The 23,451-nt window shown below is 41.1% G+C and overlaps 1 protein-coding gene across 4 annotated transcripts in view; it reads right to left on the bottom strand.

The window, feature by feature from the left end:
- Positions 1-208: 208 nt before the first annotated feature.
- Positions 209-23,451, bottom strand: part of rasgrf2b (Ras protein-specific guanine nucleotide-releasing factor 2b) — a 36,669-nt gene continuing 13,426 nt past the window's right edge. Inside the window, exons 3-29 of one of the 4 annotated variants that reach the window (XM_020098989.2) lie at positions 23,206-23,353; positions 20,355-20,444; positions 20,077-20,213; positions 19,517-19,633; positions 19,353-19,432; positions 17,895-18,088; positions 17,680-17,789; positions 17,485-17,603; positions 16,475-16,635; positions 16,319-16,385; positions 15,731-15,867; positions 14,544-14,626; positions 13,584-13,787; positions 12,387-12,479; positions 10,595-11,082; positions 8,582-8,707; positions 7,848-7,937; positions 6,974-7,080; positions 5,557-5,669; positions 5,392-5,452; positions 4,696-4,799; positions 3,877-3,961; positions 3,594-3,791; positions 3,163-3,242; positions 2,941-3,058; positions 2,795-2,863; positions 209-2,370 (exon numbers count right to left, since the gene is read on the bottom strand). In XM_020098989.2, coding sequence (XP_019954548.1) covers positions 2,278-2,370; positions 2,795-2,863; positions 2,941-3,058; positions 3,163-3,242; positions 3,594-3,791; positions 3,877-3,961; positions 4,696-4,799; positions 5,392-5,452; positions 5,557-5,669; positions 6,974-7,080; positions 7,848-7,937; positions 8,582-8,707; positions 10,595-11,082; positions 12,387-12,479; positions 13,584-13,787; positions 14,544-14,626; positions 15,731-15,867; positions 16,319-16,385; positions 16,475-16,635; positions 17,485-17,603; positions 17,680-17,789; positions 17,895-18,088; positions 19,353-19,432; positions 19,517-19,633; positions 20,077-20,213; positions 20,355-20,444; positions 23,206-23,353 — 3,472 coding nt within the window. In that variant the 3' untranslated portion in view covers positions 209-2,277. Of the gene's footprint in view, positions 2,371-2,794; positions 2,864-2,940; positions 3,059-3,162; positions 3,243-3,593; positions 3,792-3,876; positions 3,962-4,695; positions 4,800-5,391; positions 5,453-5,556; positions 5,670-6,973; positions 7,081-7,847; positions 7,938-8,581; positions 8,708-10,594; positions 11,083-12,386; positions 12,480-13,583; positions 13,833-14,543; positions 14,627-15,730; positions 15,868-16,318; positions 16,386-16,474; positions 16,636-17,484; positions 17,604-17,679; positions 17,790-17,894; positions 18,089-19,352; positions 19,433-19,516; positions 19,634-20,076; positions 20,214-20,354; positions 20,445-23,205; positions 23,354-23,451 lie in introns of all 4 variants that reach the window. The other 3 variants (XM_020098988.2, XM_020098990.2, XM_020098992.2) reach the window with 3 other exon arrangements.

Genomic DNA, 23,451 nt, shown 5'->3' with positions numbered 1-23,451 from the left:
TAAATTAGATCAAGCACAAGCTTGATTACCTTGTAAACCTTGTGTAGCCGGATGTTGGTATCAGGAGTTTGGAGTTTGAAATATCATAGTTAATATGTTGAATATGTTGATGCACCAGAGTTTGCTCTAGCTCTATAAAGTGGAGAAATTGACATGGGAATTAATAGTAAACTTAATATCTGTGAAATCATTGCACAGTGCCAACACATAAGGCATGTTGAATTTATTTCCCCTGCACCTACAAGTGGAAAATGCAAACCAATAAATAACACACAAACAAATGCACAAAAATAATATCACAATACAAACATCCAGTCTTTCTAAACCTGTGTGTAAGACAGACAAGATTCCCTACAAGCAAAGCCTGAGAACGTTTCCTCTGATCAATCTGGAGTTTTCGTTGAGGTAACTTCCAACACTGCTACTGCACGACAACAGCTGTTCTGAAGAAAACTCCGTCCACAGACTGTGCTTGAGGTTTTGTGGTACACCAAGAAACAAATATCCCAGATTAGATGGACAGAATATTGTTTTTATGCCTTTTAGAACCTCCTGACAACTACAGAGACAATATAGAGAAGCAGGTACAGGGAGCGTCCGATCAGACATGCACAACATGCAGATGTTGTGTGCATGCAGGACAACTACGTTCATCATATCAGTTAAATGGAAAAAAAACTCAGAATTTCAAATGCTACATTTTTTTTAAAACTTCATAAGACATTTTTTTTCCTTTAGAATAAAGTTAAACAGATTTCTTCTTCACTGAATCATGAGCCTGGGATGCAAAACTAGAATTCAACATGAAAGCAAGAGACTCCAAAAAATATTCACAGCATAACAATTCAAAGTATTCCTTCATCAATCATATAACATGTGTTGATTCACTATATGCAAATGTAATATAAATACAGTATCTGATGAAATGAATAGCATGGTCGACGACTATCATACTGTCACTCAAGCAAAGCTACATGTCAGAGAGTGCAAAAACTGTCCCAGCCTACATCCAAGACTTTAATCACTGGGACCTGACTACACGTGTCAGTATCGGACAATTTGTAAACGGCAAAATAAAAATTCAAACTGCACACAAGCACTGCAAAAGCTTTGGGTCAGTGGAGGTTATAGCAAGGTTTCAAACACCAGAGGGCGATATTCACTGATGATCAGACGCTGCAATGACATCACCAGTTTTCACGAACATGCTACTGATAAGTCTACATAACCTGTTTTCTGTCAAGGAAGTGGAATGAGTGAATCTACTGATTTCCTCAAAAGTTTCCGAAGCAGGATTTGTACAAAACTTTACGCTTGTAAATTGGCAATTGAGCAGAAATTGACCTACGCCAGTGGAAGGCACTGATAAAGTTTTTCAATTTTGTATCATTCATGAGGACATTTTTAAAAAAAGAGCTTTCCGTTCACATGGAAAATCTGATAAATAGAGAATTAACTGTTTGATCAATGCAAAAATCAGCCACTTCATCAAAATATATAATTTTTTTCCATTTTAAAAGTTTTTTGTGTTTTTTCTGTTAGTGTCTGTCTACATTACTTTTGAAGGCTTAAAGGCATTTTGCCGTACCCAGCCCACTGAGGGTGCATAGTGGCGTAGAGAGTCATCCCGGGAAGAGTGAAGCATGCAAAGCTCAGGGTCAGGGATCAGGTTGAAGGCCGTTTACACAGTTACATCCCAAGCTGAAATCATGCAAGTTTTATACAGTGACCATCGTGAACGGAAAGCATCGCTGGGGCTCTTTGCTCCAGGACATGGCACGAAAAAAAAGCAGGGTTAAGAAAACACCGACGACAGCACAGAGACACGAGCTCGGACATCTCTCTGTCACACTATCTGTATAATGCTACATCTCCGTTACATCCACCGTGATTCATTCACACCACACTCTCAGCCTCTCAGCCTGTCAGCCTGTCAGCCTGGTCTGAGGAAGAGTGATGTCTAAGTGCACCACTTTCCACAGAGGAATGATGAGCACACACGGCGACATGTCATTTCCTCAAAACCCTCACGCAACACAGCTCATGATCCTTGATGACAATCAGCCCAACGATTCAAAAACTCTCACAAAGTTTGAAGTGTCTTCACACTTGACGCTTTAAGAAATCTGTCACATCATCAGTCTCTTGTTTTCCTTTTCCACGTCGCTCTCAAAAAACGTCCCGGTTTCCTCTTGATTGATGAGATTATGTGGGCGTGTTGCCCTCTGGGGGGGTTGCAGGTTCGCAGGCTCCCTCTGGGCCACAAACAGCCGCAACTCAGGCAGGAAGTCTGGGCTCGATCTTCAGCGAGAGGTCATAGAGCGTGTCTTCATCCATGATCAGAGTCTTATCCAGGAGATACTGGGTCACCTGGACACATGACACGGAAGAGGCGAGTGTTTGAAAGTGAACATTTTTAGTGACAAGATAAGTCTAATGTTTTAAATGGCTCAACGGGGCATTAACACAAATGACAAGCAAACCCTTAATTTATCCAATCTATTCTTCTCTGTTATCAGGAACGTATTATTGGATTAATATTTAAATCTTGTGGAATTCATAAATTAATCAATAAAGTCCTACAAATTTGAAGGTCAGCATAAATTCTTTAGTTTTACCTCAGTTAAAAAATGTTTTAGCCTGTTTACATTATAAAGCATGTGCTAACAGGTATTTAAACCAAAGACATGTATTATTAATTATTCTCTAAACGTACAAAACATTCAGTGATCGTTAAGTGCTGCTTCTGTTAAAAAAAGCAGGACAGGAATCCAACGTCTCCACAGATGAGTACCTTGGCTTGAAGCTCTATTCTGTACGGCGTCTGCTGGAACTGTCGGATCTCTCTGATGATGTGGGATATCTAAAGACAATATGGAAAATTAGTCCAGCATGATTGTGCACATGAATTAAATTTCCTTAATGGATGTTTGTTCCTACCATTCTCATTTTGGAGAAGTTAACAAGGCCTTCCTCAGTGAAATTTGGCGTTCCCTCCTCAATAAAGGCGAGGTCCGTTAGATACATTCCCAGATATGGTACACATGGAGGGTTGCAACTGCAGGAAGACATAAACAAAATAAAAACACTAATTCGTTTTCATTTATTTCTTTATTTGTGATATTTATGATGAAATAATTGAAATCAAGAGCAAAATCTGACTTTTTCAGGGTTTCCCTCAGATTTTTAAATCTCCCCTCTGATGACACGGTCTTCTGCAGTTTGTCCATCAGGGCTTTAGTCTGAGAAAGATCACAAATACGAATTTAATATCATTTTAAATACTGGTGTGAATAACTCAGGAAAAAATGAGCTGCAATGGCTGCAATAACTTCATATCCATTTACTCTCAATAAAAGATGATAATAGTAAAATGATAAAAATTGAATTTGGCTCAGTTCTAAAGAGGGAGAATGGCTGTCTGGTGATTGGATGATTACGGCCTTAACTGATTTAGTGTTCATGAGAATCAAACAAGAAGCAGACATTTGTACATTTTACAGAGACAAAGGATCCTCTCTGCTGAGGAAACTTCACTAATAACTTCTGCTTTTTCTATGTGGATTTCAGAGAGGATGGGGGTATTTCTCCACCTGTTTGCTGATTTTGGCCCACGTCTTCTTCAAACGGTAGATAGCGCTGCGGTTAAGCGCCGAAGTGATCTCCAAAACTCCGTTGTAGTTGTTGAGACAGCGGCAGATGTCGGCCACAGCGACCCACTTCTCTATGGAGCTGGCCCTGGAGCCCACGTCAGTGTGGGTCATAATCTGTGACGCCACCAGGTTGCTCATCTTCAAGAAGGAAAAGAGGAGATTATGCAGAAGGGTTATGAGCTGGATACTGACAGTGTCAGGAACAAAACGGTACAAAGCTCACGTCATTGAAGTGTTGGCTGGTTTTCATGATGTAAGGCGTCCTCTCTGTCTTATCAACCTTCATCCAGCCCTGACCGAGGAACTCTCTTAACAAGAGACAGGAGACAGACACACATACTGAGACTGAATGAGATCACACTCTTTAACATGTAGCACAGAAATCTCACAGTAACCTATAAAATTAAAGCTTTTATCACAAATTTTTAAAACCAAGATTTCTTGAAATAGTATAATTAAGGCTGCTGAAAATGGTGATTGCTCTGCAGCCTGTAACTTGTTATCTTTATCTTTTCAAAAGCGATTTGCTTGTAGTTTTAATTATTAAAAAGCTATATTTTCTTACTCTTTTAACTAGTTTTATAAATCACAAACTGAGCTGGATAAACTGTCCTTTGAGAGAGAGCAATATAGAATTGAGATACAATAAGGATTTTATCCTTTTAATATTGGCAATGTATGAAATAGCTTACAACAACATGTGTGGGAGGGAAATTAACATTCAATTGCAGGTGTTACAGATGTTTTACAAAGTTGATTGAAGGGAGAAACCAACATCATAGCGATGTCTGTATCTTATAATAGTAGAAAAATAGTAAAGCCAATATTTAGAAAAAATCTTGTTATTTTCAATTGAAAATTAAACTTGTAAAAGTTGTTTATTCAAAAGTTTTCTTTGTTGCTCTTCTAAAAGCACTGTGACGCTGCCCCGGGGAGACTAAGGTGATTAACTGATCTCATAAGAAGAAGAAGTTTCCATAAAATTGATTTATTTTTGTTTTGGTGCAGATCACAGTGTGAGAGCATCATGGGAGAAACTGACTCATAGGGGATGCTCCTGAAGACAATGTGATCCAGCAGAGTGATCTGTTCAGCCAGCTCCATCGCCGAGAGGGACTCAAAACACTCGGCCTTTGGACAGTCCGCCTAAACCAGACACATGCACACACAAGCACAAGCACACACACACACACACACGCACGCATGCATGCACGCACGCACAAACACATACAGAGAAAAGCAGTCATAAACAAATATTCACACCACAACACCAACATAAATAACAAGGAGATATAAATATCTAATAAAGAGACTGACTACGATGAATATGTTTAATGACATCTGACAGTTCCCTGGAGACGGTCACAGTCTGGAGACGCTGTATTTACCCCGTCTGTCTGGAGGAGAGGATCGAGTGCACTGACAGATGCTTTTCATTTCTGTTTGAGCCACAACACTATGAGAGGAAGTGTGTATTAAAGTGTAAATACATTAGGGAGGATGTAGTTTCATAAAACCAAGTAATCCCATCAAGAGACACATAAATATTCAGATAAAATGCTGTATCAGACAGTGACTCTGCAGTAACATGAGGTTTATGTGATGCAGCAAAAGGTAAGAAGTTCTCTTTATATACTATAAATCAAAGTGAATATTAACCAGCTCTTCATAAAGTCATAAGAAGATTCAATGACTTACTAAAGTTACTAGAAGATTTTATGTTCTGCAGTTTTCTCACCATCTGTAATATGTCCTCTATCCTCAGCTGGGCATCATCCTGCTCATCTTGAGAAAGGGCACTACGAGTAGAATAGAGCAGAATAGAAGTATGAAATTTAAACAATAAAAGAAAAACAATATACACACTCGTATATTTGTTTGTGTATGTGTGTGTGTGCCGCACCTTAGTATGTTGGCAGTGGCTTTCCTCTCCTGCGGCAGAAGGTCTGGATCTCTGAGCACCTCCTCCAGGAGGCAGATCACCGACATCTTCAGCTCCCCATTCATCTCAAAGTCCTATACACACACAAGAACTTCTATATTTAAAAGAACTCTCATAAACATATACTCAGTGGGATCCCCAACATCATCTCAACATGGCAGAACTAGCACACCAACATTCACTAAAACCTAAATCTGATTTAGACTCTGACACCAGACCTTAAACAAACAGGTGAAGGCCCATTTCATCTCATTTTTCTCACTTGCTGAATCAAAAACTCAGATTGTTCATTTTAGAAAATGAATACAGATGTTACTTTCATAACTAATGGCACAGATAGATGGATGGATGGAAAGATGGATGGATAGGCAGGCAGACAGACACACAGACAGACACAACATAAAGCTTCACCAACTTGCATGAAGTTTTGGTCACAACTTAGTTCAGCTGATGCTGTGCACTGACACCGTAACAAAGAGAAGTGGGTGGATAATGTTTCCCATCAGGAGTTCTGTTGTGTAGTCATTAAAATGAACCACAAGGCAAAAACTGTCTCTGTGTTAGTAAATAGTTGGAATTAAGTAATTATGTAGGTAACAGGAGACTCAACCAGCGGGAAACCAATTAGGAAAGTGGGACATCACCTCTAACAGATGCAAGACCAACTCAAACAATACAATCACAACAGTGCTAAATTACAGGTGAGTCCATTCTTTTCCCCTCTCTCTCCATTGGGGACTCTCTCTTGTCTCCCTTGTCTAATCAATCCCTGCTGTGTAATCCTTCACAGTCACGGCTACATAATCCCTCACACCTCCTCCACTCCTCTTCCTCAGCCTCCTCATTCCTCCTTGTCTTTTCCTCCTCTTTCACCCTTTCCTTCCCCCCCTCCTCAGTTTAACTCCTGTTCAAAGGTCAGTTTTAACAAGCTCTGGGTTCACTCTCCTCCAAAACAAAATGTTAGTGAGTGTAAATGTGTGCGTCCGTGCCTGCCTGTGTGTTAATAAGCTCACTAAAGCCGGCCTGTCATCCCAGCGTTTTGTATTATTGGAGAAAAATACATAAAATAGATCGATGCAGTTAGACTGGAAGGACCTCTTTGCTGGGAGTCAGGCAATTACCTTGATACTCTATTCATTAGAGGCAACACTGGCTGTTTAGCAGAAGAGTGGGTAGGTGGGCCGAGGCGCACTTTGGTCGTCCAGTTGACACGTTAACAATACGCGGTGCGTGTTTGTGTGAGCGGGGCTGTTTACATGCTCAAGTGAGAGCACTGGAGCAGAGAGAATGCATCAGACACCCACTTTAATGAGACCACAGACTCACAGATCAGCCCAGAAACACACACACACACACACACACACACACACACACAGACCTGTGAGTGTTTGGAAACCCAGTGGCGCAGCACGTTGAGAACTCTGTTGGTCGCAGCTCGGCGGATGATGAACTCTTTATCACAAGTTCGCTCAGAGTTAGTGAACACTGGGAAAGAAGAGGAAATTTAGAGCCAGAGAGATGTTATAAAACCTTCACTTATAATCACTGATTTGCTGCATTTACCACCAAAAGAAAGACCCATGAAAATATATCAATACAAATAACAGCAGCACAATGGAGACATGGTTTATTAAAAGTATTTAAAATATTACAGAAGTAGTAGTTTTTACAAAATATACTCAACTTTTAAAAGAATGTATTCTGAAAATAGCTCCACTCCCTCTACTATACCACTACTTCTATTACTACCACAACTATGCATAATAATAATAATGATAACAACATAAAAAATACATTTTCCTTCATTTTGAATTTAATATTTTAGAGAGTTCGAGGTCATTTATCATTTATCTTTTTTAACAAAACAAAAGTAAAGCTGTGTAATTGGTGTTCATAATACTGGCCTGTGTGGTAACAGGATGTCATTGTATTTATTTTAGTTAATGCTATTTTTAATATTGCAAATAATAAAGTGTTATTTGTTTTTTTTAGGGTTTCAGGTTGTTTAGAAATTACGTACTCACTGTTCTAAAGGGTCACTTACCCAGATTGAGATAATCCACATATTGTTTTGTCAAAGTCGGTTTATATTGTTACTTCAATGAACTACTTAATATTGCATCAATTTATAATTCATATACTCCACATATGTTCAGCTTTAATTGTGTGTGTGTGTGTGTGTGTGTGTGTGTGTGTGTGTGTGTGTGTGTGTGTGTGTGTGTGTGTGTGTGTGTGTGTGTGTGTGTGTACACCTGGTGGTGTGCCATGTCCTGCTGCGGCTGTAGCGATGGCGAAGGCAGAGGCAGGAGAGACTGAGCAGCGTGAGTTCTCCCCTGACTGGACTACAGAGACACCAGCACTTATTTATTATCAAGACCAACAACACTCTTATAATCTTTTACCACTGTTGTTATTATTATCATTATTATTATTTAGGAGTGAGAGAATATAAATGACCTTTCAGTCTGACATATTGAAACTCAAATACAATGGCCACAAATTAATATTTGTGTATTGTTTAACCTCAATGCCAAGTTGCCAATTATATTAAGCAAAATGATTTTATCATAGCAACCACAGTTGGCAAAATGGCCAGCCAGGTTAGTATTCATATAAACGAACTATAAAAAAGTAGAGTAATCATCTACTTTGTAAATTACAGGTTTTGTGGAACACTGTGAAACATTTGAATGACCTATTCACAATTTATGGAACTCCCAATCATAATCCTTGTTATTCTTATCAAGTTGCAGATGATTAATACACTTCTACTTATTGGCAATGTTTCCAACAACAACACAGGAATCCTTATTGTGATTAAAACAGTTACCACTGAAATCATAAAGTGTCTGCAGACTTTAATGCAGTGAGGAACCCTTCGGCCTTCAGAGAAGCCCAAATATACCAGTTCTGTTGTCGTATTTTATCACTTTCATTTAATCATTATTCTCCTATCAACTTTGCTTGCGAAATGAAACAGTCTTACCCCCCGGCTGTCTGTAGCGGAGGTGTCGAGGTGTTGAAGGAGAACGACATGGAGACAGGTCTCCTGCTTCGCTGCTCTGAGGAGACTCTGGGATGATTTTCTCCAGTGAGGCTGACTCCAGCACAGCTAGGCAGAGGAAGAGGAGAGGGACAATGATAATGACGATGATGATGATTTCTGGTTATACAGCTACGTAGAGATCAATTATTGTAACTTATGGATAACATAAAATTGTATGTGTATGTGTGTGTGTGTGTGTGTGTGTGTTCATGAAAATCTGTGAAGTATTTTTTGTGTAATCCTGCTGACAAACAAACAAATCAACAGGCAGGGGCAAAAAACATAACCTTAAAATACAGAGACCAAATAAGATCCAATAATACAAGAGGGCCTTCATGGTTGATCATAAGAGTATGTGACAAATTAAAGGAAACTTCTACATAAAGCTCGAGCCAACACAAACATCAACAAGAATGTCAGCGCTGCTTCACCTCAATCTTAAAGCTTCTGGAACTCGACTGGAGAGATGATCACTATTTTAAATCAATCCATTCCTTCACCTGGCGTTTTGATGGCATATTAATTAGGCACAACTAGGTTGAGGTTTGGTGACTTTAAAGGTGCTGGCCGACAGTATGATTCACATCATTATCACATTCGTTGAACCATTCATTGACCCCTAAATGAAAGCATTCACTACTTTTCTGTGCTTATTTATTCAGGGTTTTCCTTGAATTTGTCACCCATGCATTTTTATATCTGGCTCCAAGCACAGTAAACAGCAGATGGTACATGATTACCTGGAGTCCTACTAAAAATGTAAATGGTCTGTATTTACATAGCACTTTAGTCTTGATGAACACTCAAAGCGCCATTCACACACACACACATTTATACAGTGCGTCTATGTGCAGCAATTTCTCTAAGGGTGGGAGTAAATGCTTGTAACATGTTGGGTAGAAATAAAATTTTCATTAAAGAAGAAAATTCATCCAAAGTTCAGAAACTCAGACTCAGTATTCCAAACTCTGAGTCCTTTCACCTGATGATTGAAACATGTCCTCTGAAAATCCCAGCGACAATTCTCTAAAGAGTTTGGCGATGACAAAAGTGAGATCAGCAGAAAAACAGGAAGACGTGAAGATATGTTTATGTGCATATAGTTAATAAACTACTGCAAAGACTCTGATTACAAGAAACTGAGAATGTGAAGAGGAGGTACGGGTGCTACATGGTCTCCTAGTGAACGTTAGCAGCTGTCATACATGAGCACACACACACACACAAACACACATGCTGCAAGCGTGTGCACATGCTAATGAGGGTCTAACTGCAGTTTATCCATGCTGTACTGCTCCAGATGCCCTGACAGTCTCCCCCCCAGTCTGTGAGGCTGTTTGACACCACTATTAGAGGATCTGAGTGTGCATGGTGGGAAGTCGACTCAGCTGACACAAGCACACAAATGCACAGAGATAATGATGCCCCACCAGGCGTCTGTTCTGCCCGAACGGGAAACACTTCACACTGGGTCGTTTGATGAGTGACCCCCAGCTCTTTATGTCTATTGCAGTATGTCCAATCAGGCTCTATATGTGGAAGTTCAGTCATAGAAATTGTATATATTTTATACACCTACAGAGCAAACTGCATTCACTGTCAAGCTGTGCATGGCAAGAAGCTGAGCAGGGTACAGGAGCACAGTGGGAGAGATTAATAATTTGCCCATGCTTCACGATTCTCTAAATGTGTGTTACACCTCTGCAAAATATGATACTTTAATTCATCTTTATTTCAGGTGACCATGTAGAGATAATTAGAAACAGCTCATTATTTCTGCTGCTTTCATAGATATGGGTATTTGTAGATACCTATCACTGCTAGAATATCCAGTGTACTATTTAGTCAGACTGGAAATATACGGTGGATGAATTTGTGCCGGTGGTGCAGTGGTGTGGTAAGAGGTATAAAAAAAATAATGTCTGATCATACCAGAGAGATGGTGTAACCTACCTCTGCGGATGCTCCTCCGCAGTTTCCCACAGAAAGGGTCGACCCGGGGCACCTCCTCTCCGTCTGCGGTCGGGACGGGACTCTGTTCCGGAGATGTAGGAGTGGGCGGAACTTGGTCTTGCGGTGGCTTGGAGTTGTTTGGTGGAGGAGAGGTGGAGGAGGGAGGTGGAGGAGGAGAGGAGGTGGTCGGGGTCGGGGTCAGAGGCGTCGGGGTTTGCGGGGTGTGGGCAGACGTAGGGCTACTAGCAGCAGACTGGGAAGTGTTGTGGATGGAGTTTGGTAGAGGACTGGTGAGGTCGAGGCCTCCCACCCTGGCTGTAATGGGGGAGTGGAGGGAGAGCTTTCGTGTTCGGACTGGGGAGGAGGTGCGGGATGGGATAGACAGAGGAGGAGGAGAGGAGAACTTGCGGCAGAGACGAGGAGATTTGTCGTTTGTGTGCTCACCACTTCTGTTATTCTGATTGGTGGCAAAGAACAGCTCCAAGGACCTGAAGGGGGGGCAGGTTAGTAAAAAAGAGGATGTTAAAAAAGCAATAAAGAGAGAGATCAGGGAATTTGAGAAAAGGATGAAAAGGAAATTCTGCAGCAACAACCCTAAAAGACCTTGCTAATTTCTATATCCTAAACTCTAAAAGGCTTATAATGCAAATTGATGCTTTTAAAATAATTCCCATGCAGTAGAGAGCAATGTCTGGTTTAGGGTCAAATTAACATGAAATAGAGTGTATTCAGAATTCATAAAGACGAGAAGTGAACAGTGTCACTGCTCAGAGTCAAATGTGCAGAGCTACATCAAGGGAAGAGTAATCATGCATCGATCAACACAGCCATCGTTTATTCACATAAGCCCGTTATTCAGCAGGAGATAGAAAAACAAATTGCATCCCAGTCTGAAAGAGAAAGGGAGGAAGAGAGGTGGATAGATGAAAGAAAAATACATGAAGGCAGAGAAGAGGAATGCTTTGGAAACTTTATAGCAAGCAGTGGAAGCAAGCACCAGAGTAAAGTGAATAGAAGGATACGAAAGCAGAGGAGGAATGACAGAAAGTATCAATATGAATACGAGGGGGAAAACCAGCCTCGAGGAAGCGATGCTCCGGTGAGAAAACATGCTACAGACCAGCTGCAGGTTGAAGACAACTAAAGGTTTTCCCATCTCCCATTCATGTATCATCAACTTAACAAGGTTCAAACTGCTGTAATTACAAGCCCTGTGAGTGAAAGATGGATTAAAAGTCAAAGTAAGGAGGGAAAAATCATGCATCAGTATCAGACCAAGACCAGAGGAAAGAAAGAGCAGGCAGGAAGAGAAGGAAAGAGACAGTAAGGCTACATCCATACTGCTACGTTTTCATTTCTAAAAAAAAAACCTCTGTCCATGTCTGCATATCACGTGACCTCTCACGTACAGTGGACATGTGTGTGCCGGTGTACGCAGGAAGTGATACAATAGGAACTTGTCTCCTGTGCATAATGCAGAATTTTACTGCACATGAGCTATTAGCAAAGACAACAGGGTCAGTTATGATTCATTATCCATGTGGAAGAGGGTCACTTGATAGGAGACGGACTGAACGTTTCAACGTTTCTGCCCGTCCAGACTAAAATGCATCCTTCAAACAAAAAACGGAGGCAAGCGACGCTTCCAAACTTATCTGTTTTAGCGGCTCTAAAACTACAGAGTAGTGTGGACTCCGAACGTATCTGTAGCAGAGTTGATGTGTTTTCAAATGAAAACATCGAAGTGTGGATGTAGCATAAGAAGGAGGACAGAGAGAGAGGAGTTGGTTACTTGGACTGATCCATGGCTATCTTCTTGATCTTCAGACTGTAGTCAGGACAGATGGATGAGATGGACAGACGGTCAAATGAGTGGCACTGCGCCCTGTAGTTGGAGAGGACACGAAGAGATGGATGACACAGAGTAAAAGGATTAAACGGATGAATGTGATGAACGTGATGATTGGATCGAGATGTGGAAAAAGACAGAAGGAGATATACGCCGGGAATGGAAAACGGTTTGAACGGACGATGATGGAGAGATGATAAAAGAGTTTCTTGGAAGAGGAGAGGTGTGTTTAAGGAGAAGCAGCGTGTTAGTCAGAGAACAAATATCGACATATATTGACCACGTGGGAGAGAAATCTAGTGCAAAAACAGCGCAGCACTTTTTTTTTTTTAAACCTTTGCATATTTGCATCTGTGTTCGTCATCACAGCAGCTTTCACTCTCTAAGGCAGTAGATGCAGGTTTTTATCACCTCTGGCTCTGAACACACTAATTTGGCAAGACAGCGAGGTGACAGAGAGCCTCTCAGTTTTTGTTGCATTCGTGACGACAAACATGATGCACCAGGGGAAGCAACCAAAAAGCGAATTCTCTCCTGGCAATTGGAAAGGAGTCAAATCGCCTTTTTTAGGTGTGAAATGAATAAGGGGATGTGGGAAGGTAATTATGCAAATCTTATTCAGGTAAAAGTTTAAGAAAGGGGAGTTTGCCGACACTTCTTGCACCGTCTGGTCCCTGGATCCTTCCATCTTGGATCCACAGGTCATGGTGAGTTAGACGCTGCATTCAAACCTGAGAGAAACTCCTCATGCGACACACAATATATTCCCTATGACTGTGCCAAAAACTTTGTTGAAGCATCTGTTCTGCTGGCGTCCACACACACAGGCCGGTGTGTATTTCAGCCGGTATGTATTTAACCTTGTGGACAGAGCTGGGAGCTGCTTCCTGAGTCCAAAACACAGATGCACATCTGACCGCCTCAGGGAAGCTAAGAAACCGATCTCAGAACACTTACATAATGCTAAAACACATTTTGTGTGTAACCAACACAAATACACACTCATACTAATTAGGCATTGATGAATGTGCACATGCTCATAAAAAGAATCCAGAAAAAACCTGTGACAATAAGCTCTGTGGTTTCTGTCTGCAATGTTTCTGCCCTTCTGTGTGTTTGTGTGTAAATGCAGTGAATGACCTGATAGGTATGGAGGAAAAGGGCTTTTTGTAGATGTCAGCCAGCTTGTCCATGACGACCGTTGCCGTGGTGAAGATCCTGTATGTGTGCAGGAAGGTGTTGAGGAAGTCTATGGAGAGGAAGCGCAGGTCGGTCAGCCTCTCCAGCAGCCGGTCCACGCTGGCGTAACGGATCTGGGGGACCTTGCAGGAGTTGAGCGTCTTGCTGAAGCAAATGTCAACATCATCTTTATGGAGACGCACATCGGATCTGATGGATACACACGGTCACACATACACACACACACACATAACCGAGCATGGGTGACTGTTGAACAAAGCAGGGCTTAAAAAAATAGCCAAGTCAAATACAGAAATAATACAAAACCCACATATTTCAAAGGAGGCTGAAAATAAAACCAACAGATACTATCAAGCATAATTCAGCATAAATAAATAGAAAACAATACTGCACATACAGCGTTTAAATTTACTGTACAACAACAACAACTGTAACATTTTCACCCGGGTAGATAGGCTACATTAAATTTAGCAAAACCGGCATGAAGAGATGGGCGTTCCTCTTCAAACACACACAATCATACTCTACAACATCATCCGGAATGAAAAATAAAACACTTATACGTTTCTAATGTTACTCTACTTATATCACTTGTGCTATTTCTTAGGGAAAAATATAATTTTGCACATTAATGTTCTCTGCACATCACAATATCCCCTTATACTTATGTACAATTAGTTTTTTACTTGCTGGTGCAATCATCCTGTGCCACTAACATTTCTATACAAACAGTGAAAGTTGTTTATTATGTACAACTCTGCTTTTTTTGTTCAAATTTTATATTTCTGTTTTCTAGCTCATTCTGACCTGCATGCTGCTGTAACAACTGAATTTCCCCAGTGTGTGGATACATTTTGGGGGATTTATTTTTTTTTTTGTTTAATTTTTTCTTATACTTACTTGATCATATGAGGCACAGTGACTTTGGAGTTCTCCTCAAACACACTGGTCATCAGGCCATTGCAGCGGATGTTATCGATACACTGCAAACACAGAAAGAAAAGGAGGATAAATAATGAAGAGAGAGCAGCTTTTTAAAGCAGCAGATTGTTGGAAGAAATCGAGGACCCCCGAGAAAACACACCAAAGAACAAGCAACAGAAATCTCAGACCAACTTGATCAGAGGGTTTTCAGTTGCTGCAGATTTGTGCTTAGTGGAGGAAAGGTTCATAGTGCTGGAGCCATGACTTTGAAGAAATGCTCACCCTTTGTTTTCAGTATGGAGCTCAGAACAGCCAGTATAGGCCCTGGAGAGAAGATCTGACAGACCTACTGGTTGTATATGGATGGAGATGAATCCTAAACCTCATGGGAAGCATAATATGAAGAATGAATAGTGTGTGTGATGTGTCATTCTACTGGATCTGGCAAATAGAAATTCGAATTGACATTGAAATTGAAATTACATTATTCATTGTGTGTGTCGTGCACATATATCGCAGCCACATCCAGAGAGCAACCAACAGCGGCAGAGCAGCTTATAACTGTAAAAGTAATACATATATAATAAATGGTGTTAAAATTAATTTTACTCATTACAATTAATGAATGATGGATGTATCGACACAAAGCTTAGCTCTCTTAGTCTTGAATGTGTTTGATCTGTATCTTCGGCCTGAGGGTCTGGTTATTTGCAATCCTGTTATTTTTCTATAAAGTCAAGCGGCAGCATTTATAGACGTCACATTCACAGACATGAGATCTGTGATATTTCTTAGTTGAAAAATGACACAAAGGTCAATGATTTAATGTCGTAATCGAAATGCATTTCCTAAATAAGAATGACAGGGATTTAAATGTATCCGTATAGCTGAGGAAAAGCAGCCTAACACTAGAGCTATATTCTGTATTTGTACTTTTTGTTTGATGAGAATGATTCCAGTGTGACATGCTTGTATGGTGCCACTCTGTTTGTGAAGAACTGAGGCGGTGAGCTGAACCCGCCCCTGGAGAGCTGCACCCATGTCTGTGTTTACTTATCACTAAGCCTCCTCAATGCCCAGAGGAGACATGCTTTCACTATTTGCAGGTTCTTGTTAGTCTGTGTTTGTCTGGGTGTGTGTTGGTGTGACTCCCGTCGTGTTACCTGGCTTATATCGCTGGTCCACGCCGCCTTCTCCTGACGCGAGGGCGCCAGTAACACCACGGTGAACGAAGCAGAATCTGATGGCTCGACTATGAGCTTAAAGTCCAGCTGACCAAACACCTGACCACTCGCTTTAGCTGTTTGATAGAGGAGGAAAGAGAATTTCACTGTGCATGATGAGAACAGTAACTAACACACACACACACACACTGAGGGTTAATTAAGCAGACCCGCTCTCTCCATTCTCTGCACCCGAGGCTTAAGTGTAAGGGTGTGTGTTGAAGGCATGTGTGCATATGCATGTGATTGTCTTGTGTTTGTGTGTGTGTAGGTGTTTCATCAATCTCCCTATTTGCAAAATGTATCCTCGGAGAAAAAATTAATGGATCTGTGATGTTAAAAGATCAAAACCTGACATTTAAAGGGGTGATCATCTGATATTTAAATGGAAGTAATTTCCGGACACTTATTGTCTGACACCTAATTAACCTCTGTGAGTGGTGAAGAGCGTACATGAGCCAATAAGAGCTGCTTGTGTGTCAACCATTGTGAACTCACTGCTTCATACTATAGATGCAGTAAACTTACACTCCTCATCACTGGCGTCTGGTTCCTCTATGAGCGTGCAGTCAATCAGGGACAAAACTCCTCCTTGCTGCAAGAGATTTAAAAGAGAAAATGTGCTGTTTATTGGCATTTTGGACAAAAGTTTAAATGTGAAGTACAGCCCTGAAGGGTTCTCACCTTGAGAAGGTGCAGTTTTCCCCCGGAGCTTCGTGTGCAGACCAGGAAGTGTTTGGTAAAGAGGAAACACTGCCTCTCCCCTTCCTTCTTCAGAGAGAGAGAACCCAAACGGACCTTACTTAACTTCCCTCGCTCCACCGATGGCAGCTGGATCAGAGAGCCTGAAGAGCAGGAGGAGCAGAGGATTACATTACATTTCATTAAGCTGACACTAAGCTGAGGATGGGTTTACAACCTTGTTTGCAGTGGCACAAACAGAAAAATGTAAAAAAATGTAAATACTTCTGCACACAAGCATCTGCTCATTTCACTTAACCGGCAGATTCACTGGCAAAGTAATGTTTCATCTTGAAAGAATTAAAAAAAACAGTCAGGATCAGTAGATGCACTGTCAAAGCTGATGTCTCCATCTCCTGTGACTCAGTCACAGCAGGAAAATCACAATCTGCTCCCCTGTGTAGTAGAAAGGTAACTTGACATACATGTTTCACACAATAATGATCAATTATGCATAATGAGAAAAAATGCATTGATCTCAATTTTGCTAAATGTAGTAATAAGAATATATCTTGTCAGTGCAGATATAATATCTAGTGCATTTCTCTATTTATTAGTTAAGAGTTTAAATGAGTGTCTAAATGAGACTTTCTCTCTAACCACTTGTTGCTTAAATGAAATACAGTTTATGCAATGCATCACACAAAATCATCTGCAACGCCTTGTTTAATATTTGATACAAAATCCATTCAGACTTTAATAGATGCATCTTTTTAATTGATATTATCCAAGCTGATGTGAAACTCGTCAGAAAGTTCTCATTAAACAGCAAAACCAATTTGTAGAACCACATTTTTAAGAGGCAAGCTGACAGACAGTAAAACGTCCCCCCCTCGTAAAACTATTACAGCTGCTAATGTAATACTGAGCTGCCGATTACAAGTTGGACGTTAGAGTGAACCTCCAGAGATTTGCTGTGTGCTGAGCAGAGCTGTGATCTGACGGAGGCTCACCCTGCCTGACGAATGTCTGGCTGGTGTCCAGCAGGATGTCACAGCCCTCCACTATCATCCTCTCTATGGCCAGGTTCTTCCTGATGTTCTCTGTGTCGCTCACCTCGTCATGCATCACTCTGGAAACACACACACTCGCTAGTTAGATTTCAACACAAAGATTGATCAGGATTATTCTGAAAACCAGATACACACCTGGACAGTTCCTCTAATTTGGACTTGGCGAATTCAAGACTCTTTCGCTCCACGTGCTCATGAGGTGTGTGTGCCAGTAACTCATGCAGGGTGATGATGTAACGGGGAATCTGACAGGTGGGAAGAGCAATATGACAATATGTGCAAACTGCATAAAAGACATTTGCATACGTTTTGTTTGAGAAAACCAATGTACGCTGGAACTCAAGTTCTACCTGGAACATGGGATATGTGAGGAACGTCTCAAGCATCCTTCCCTCACAGGCAGCGTTGGACTCATACTGTTTCAGCAGCTTGTCAAAGTCTCTGTTCTGCTTACAGTTGGCCAGGACCTGCAGGCTGTACTGATGGTTCCTCACAAACTCCTGGTAGATGTTCAGCATGGGCAGCAAGATGTCAAATAGGTCGGCTGGAAGCAAAAGCACACAGACACACACAGACAAACACACACACACACAGACACACACGGTACTGTGTAAACATCTGAGGCACTTTAGATTCTTATCCATCAGGGAGGCGTCTACAAAGTCATTCTGCAGCATGACAATGACCCTAAACATACAACCAGAGCCATGAAGCACTGTCTTCAGAGACAGATGGTAGATCCCTGATCTCCACATCATGGAGTCAGTCACATGACGAGAGAGAAGAGACAGAGACGGACTGAATCCACAGAACAACTGTAGCAAGTTACCTACCTGCCAAACTGGGGAATCATCTGTTGATACAGTTTTAGCGATTTTGTGATTGAAATTTATCAGAGGTTAGTCTTCCTTAAATAATTCTAAAGTATGGTTGGTGAGTTCTATGGATATAGATCAAATAGAATATATAGTAAAATACTCTAAATAGTAATTCAAGGCCCCTTTTCTACTGGTCAAAATTGTAGACAACTGGTTTGTCTACATTTGGAATGTTCTGATTACTCTGCAGTAGACACAGGTTTTTATCAACTCTGGCTCCAATCAGCAGTGATGGAAACATGATACCTGAATAAACGCACACATTTGGTAAGAGACCGTGAGGTGAGAGAGCACCGCAGTGTTCGGAGCGTTTGTGACGTCAAACATGAAGCAGCGGGAGAAAAACAAAACTGAGCAGGTTTAAACCTAATATGAACAATTATGTGACATTATGAATTAGCATCAAATTTAGCTGATGCTGTTTTCAAATTCACTGCAGAGAACATAATGATTCGATCGTGAGGCTTTTCAAAGGCCACACCCACAGAAGAATGAAAGGATCAAAATCAAGCTAATGGTCAATATCAGCTTTTAGCATCGGCCCGAGGCGCAGGGTCAGATAAGGACAGCCTGTTTAATCAGGGGACCCGTTTCTTTATGAATTGCTCACACGTAATTTGCTGTGACGTCTTTCAGCAGTCCGTCTCCTAGGTGATGCTTATCTGTCAAAGGTGCTTCTGTTTTAGGAGGAAAATTCATGGGAGGCCTTCTGGTCTGAGCGGTCATTGTCCATCAACACAATAAATGTGTGTGTTGCAGACTGAGATAGGAAAATGTGTGCGTGTGTGTGTCTCAAGGCTGACATTTGAATGAGACAAACTAGATGTGGAGGACCACTAAAAACCTGACCTTGATGTCACTGAGTGGATGCAGAGGAAACAGTGTGTATCTGTGTGTTTGTGTATTGTGTGAAGTCAAGTAACAGCTTACCCAGCACCAGAGTTGGCCAGTTGGCTATCCTCGCCTTCAGACCTTGATGGAAAATCTCATGCAGGAACATGATGGTCTCGCTGAGAGGCAAAAGAGGTTTTAATGTTTTCTTAAAGCATAATAAACTCGGTGATGACATGTTGACAAAGATACACAGAACACACCTGTTGAGGAAGATGCTGCTGACATCATCATGGCTGATGGGAGGTTTCTTGGAGCTGGCAGCCATCCTCAGAGGTCTGAGGAAAAAGTTGACCAGGATGAAGAGCTGGTGGACGTACCTGTCAGCACACACACACACACACACACACACAGAGAGAGAGAGAGAAAAGCCCACATATGTATCAATTGGATATCAAGTTGAAAATGTGTGTTTTTAGCCTTTCACAGATTTTACAACAGTCAGGTTCAACAAGCTCCTGGCAACATTGCAGAAAATCAGAACTCCTAAACACATGGGAAATAATGTTCCACACAGACAATGTGAATATTTACTTTTTATAATCTTTTATGTAAAATACAACAAACCTTAAACAATCGTGTTCACTGAATTGTCTCGACTGGTCTCATACAACATACACAGTTGACAAATCTGTCCTGAATTTCTCACATAAAACTACTGTACAGTACTAGAGCCACAGCCAGAGCAACTAAGATAACGTTATGTACTGCAAAACTCAACAATAGAGACAACTTGTCTGTTGTGGTTGATACTGTAACTTACTCTGTCTCTGCCTCCACCATGTTGAAGACGATCTGGTTCCTCTTTCTCATGCTCTCGGCATGAGGAGAGCAGATGTAATCCTGAACGATGATCTTCCACTTCCTCCGACAGAGCCAGCCCCGCATGAAGCTTTGCACCTGAGGAGATACGGATAAGGATGCATGGAGCAAACATGGCCCAGCAAAAGCTAGTGAAAACAAAATGTGTTCTACAGCAACCAAAAATACATGAAACTTAGATTCCGTCTTAATCTGAAGATGTAGAAAAGATTAATTTACCTTTTTGATCTTTTTGATGTCCGGGTCTTCATTTTCTTGGGGGATGTGGTAAGGTCTCATTCGCTCCTTGGTTTTGTTCAGAGCTACAATCTTTGAAGAGGAGTAAGATTTGAGGATGTTCCTAATGGGACTAATAGTCACTTATGTCAATCATTTTTACAGCCATGAAGTGTCCTCAGAGAGCAGAGTCAGATTTACCTTTAGAGACATTTACTTGCTGTATGTAAGAATTACTGCCTCTGCCTATCAGTGTACTTTCTATCTAAAACATAGACATTCTTTGTGAGGCCATGGTGACCTTGACCTTTGACTACGAAAGTGATCCTTGACTCCAACTCAATGTTTGCGCAAAGCATTCTTTGACGTTCCAGAGACATCAACTTCACGAGGCAAAAATGTGCTTTGTGAGGTCACCATGACCTTGACCTTTGACCTTTGACCACCAAAATCTAATCAGTTCAGCTTTAAGTCCGAGGGAATATATCAGTATCAAATTTGAGGAAATTCCTCCAAGGCATTCTTGAGATAATGCGTTCATGGGAATGGGACGGACAGTTGGACGGACATCCTGCCTCCGACCACTGGTTGTCGCTGGCGTGAAGGCAAACAAACCACCTGCAACAGCTGCATCATGGAATAAACCAAAGCTCCAAATAATATTAAATAGCAGGTAAAACAATCTAATTCCAAATTATGAACCTGATAATAGACAGCACCGCTTCTCTGTGATGAGGTTCAAACAAATGTGGTGAGAGGTTTCATTTGGCAGAGTTTTCATCTGTGCTGAAATAACCTCAGCAGAGGTAAAGTCTGGCTTTAGCACTACTCTGTATTACTTTAACCTTAGGCCTGTGGACAACACCAGCTTTTCACACAATGAGGAGAAACAAGCCAAACGTTTTCATCTTCATTTTCTCCTTCACTAGCACTATCATCTGAGTGGCAGCGGAGAGGAACCAGTCTGCCAAGTGTTGACAGTAACGGGCTAGTTGTTTTAAATATTCATAAACACAGAGCGACACACACATAAACAAACAAGCGAGAGTGTGTTTTAATGAGACGGATCAGCGGCCTCACAAAGTCTAATCCTTTTTTCATGAGCAGCACCATTACACAGGCAGATGTTTCCTAATGTAAAATGTCATTCGTTAACATTTTCATTATAGAGCAGGCCAATGAGACGCGCTGGCAGCGTTCAGCACTGAGAAGTATCTGCTACACTTGTTGCTCCTAAAAGCAGCACAACCAGCTAATCCATGCTTCATTCCTCCCAAAGACAGAAATATAGTGTATTTCTGCAAAAACATATTCAATACAGAATTTGAAATGACAGTGGGGGTGTGATTTATGGAGATGTTAGCAGCTGGTTCCAGCAAGTAAATGGTGTCTCCTGGGGCCAAGAGCTGTTGTGGAGAGCAGAATTAAATTTCAATCAAACACCGAACTGTGCATTGCCCTCTGCCTATCTCTGTGGCACATGATGCCGAGGAACCACAACAGAGACAATCAATGAAAAACCCCTAATTAGCAATTACATTTTAAGATACAATGTTGAGTGTTGTTTTATTTTAGTGGTCTATAATTCTGAAAGCAGTTTGGTTCAGAGTACGGAGTATTAGTGCCGCATTGATAAAAAAATTTAAAAAAAAAAATATAAAGGAGAACCCATGCTCCACGTTCCACTCCTTCTGGATCCAAATAAATGCAAAACTATAAATATAAAGTGGGTTTTGATAAAATAGCTGTGTCCCACTATTTTCACTTATTTTATATGCTTAAAATTCAAATGCTATTATTGTACACGTGCATCATCAAAACACAATTATAATGAAAGTAGATAAACAACAAACAACTGAGTGAATCATCACTCAAATATAAATGTGCAGTTTTATTCAACAGGCTGATGTCAGGATCTAAAGTGCTGTAAACTCACTTATTGGCAACTTCATGAAGGATTCCAGATATTGATCTAATTAACACAAACCAATAATTACCTAGTGTCACGCAGAGAATTGTAATTACTTCTGATAAACAGTGTTGTGGAAATGAGTTTTGTTTTGTCTCTGAACGTGTATCTCTGATTCACTGTGGCGGAGCAGCAGAACAGAGGTTGCGTTCGATAAGCGTAATGGTTGCAGGAGAGTAATCACAGAGCTGTGTGGGCCTGTGAGTGACTGACTGAGTGACTGAATCTGTTTTCAGACATGAACTCTGGATAATAACCAGACAACTGGGTTCGGACATGCACGTGCAGAAGGCGGGACATGACGTCTAAATTCTGCTTTGGAAATCACAGTGTTTTTACGTTCACAGCACACTGACCCTGGCATCGGCCCTTATCCTCAAAAGCCCCCAAATATCATTGTCTTTCCAAGTTGACATCTTCATCAGCTTCTTCTACGTGAACGGCACCTCTTTTTCATCCTGAGATATTGGTATTCTTTTCTTTTTTTTCAGTGTTCTCTCTGAGGCACATTAGAAATATCATCAACGTGCCGAAACTCGCTCGTGGACATTTTCACATTGGCTCACTTTGACATTCTCTGGAGTTTTTACTGGCCGGCTGGCAAGAAAAACTGCAGGTGCATTATTCAATATTCCAGCCCCCTCTGGAAAATAACAGGAGAATATCCTTCCCCTTTCCTCTTCATGTGGGGGGGGGGGGGGGATCTGTAGTCTTCTTCACATTCCTTAAAGCTCTAATCCTTCTGGAAATCTTGCTTGATTTAGAAATGCCTGAGGTTACTATGAGTAGAGAAGTTAGTTTTGATAAACCCTGGTGATCATGAAGGTGTGTGTGTGTGTGTGTGTGTGTGTGTGTGTGTGTGTGTGTGTGTGTGTGTGTGTGTACCTCTGCTTTGAGCCTCTCGATCTCTGTGTCCTGATCCTCCAGTTGGGTGCGCAGCTGATTGGCAGCCACCTTCTCCGTCTCCACTATCTGCACAAGGTGGATGTATTTCTGCATCAGCACCTCTCGTTCGATGATGATGTCAGAATAACTGAAAATAAAATTGTACACAAATGTCTCAGCATGGACAGTTGGGTAAGACACATGTCAAAGTATTAGGCTTTTCAAAACATTGGTTTGTAACATTCC

The sequence above is a fragment of the Paralichthys olivaceus genome, chromosome 4 (assembly GCF_024713975.1).
Source record: "Paralichthys olivaceus isolate ysfri-2021 chromosome 4, ASM2471397v2, whole genome shotgun sequence".
NCBI lineage: Eukaryota > Metazoa > Chordata > Actinopteri > Pleuronectiformes > Paralichthyidae > Paralichthys > Paralichthys olivaceus.
This window is presented reverse-complemented; position numbering and strand designations above follow the sequence as displayed.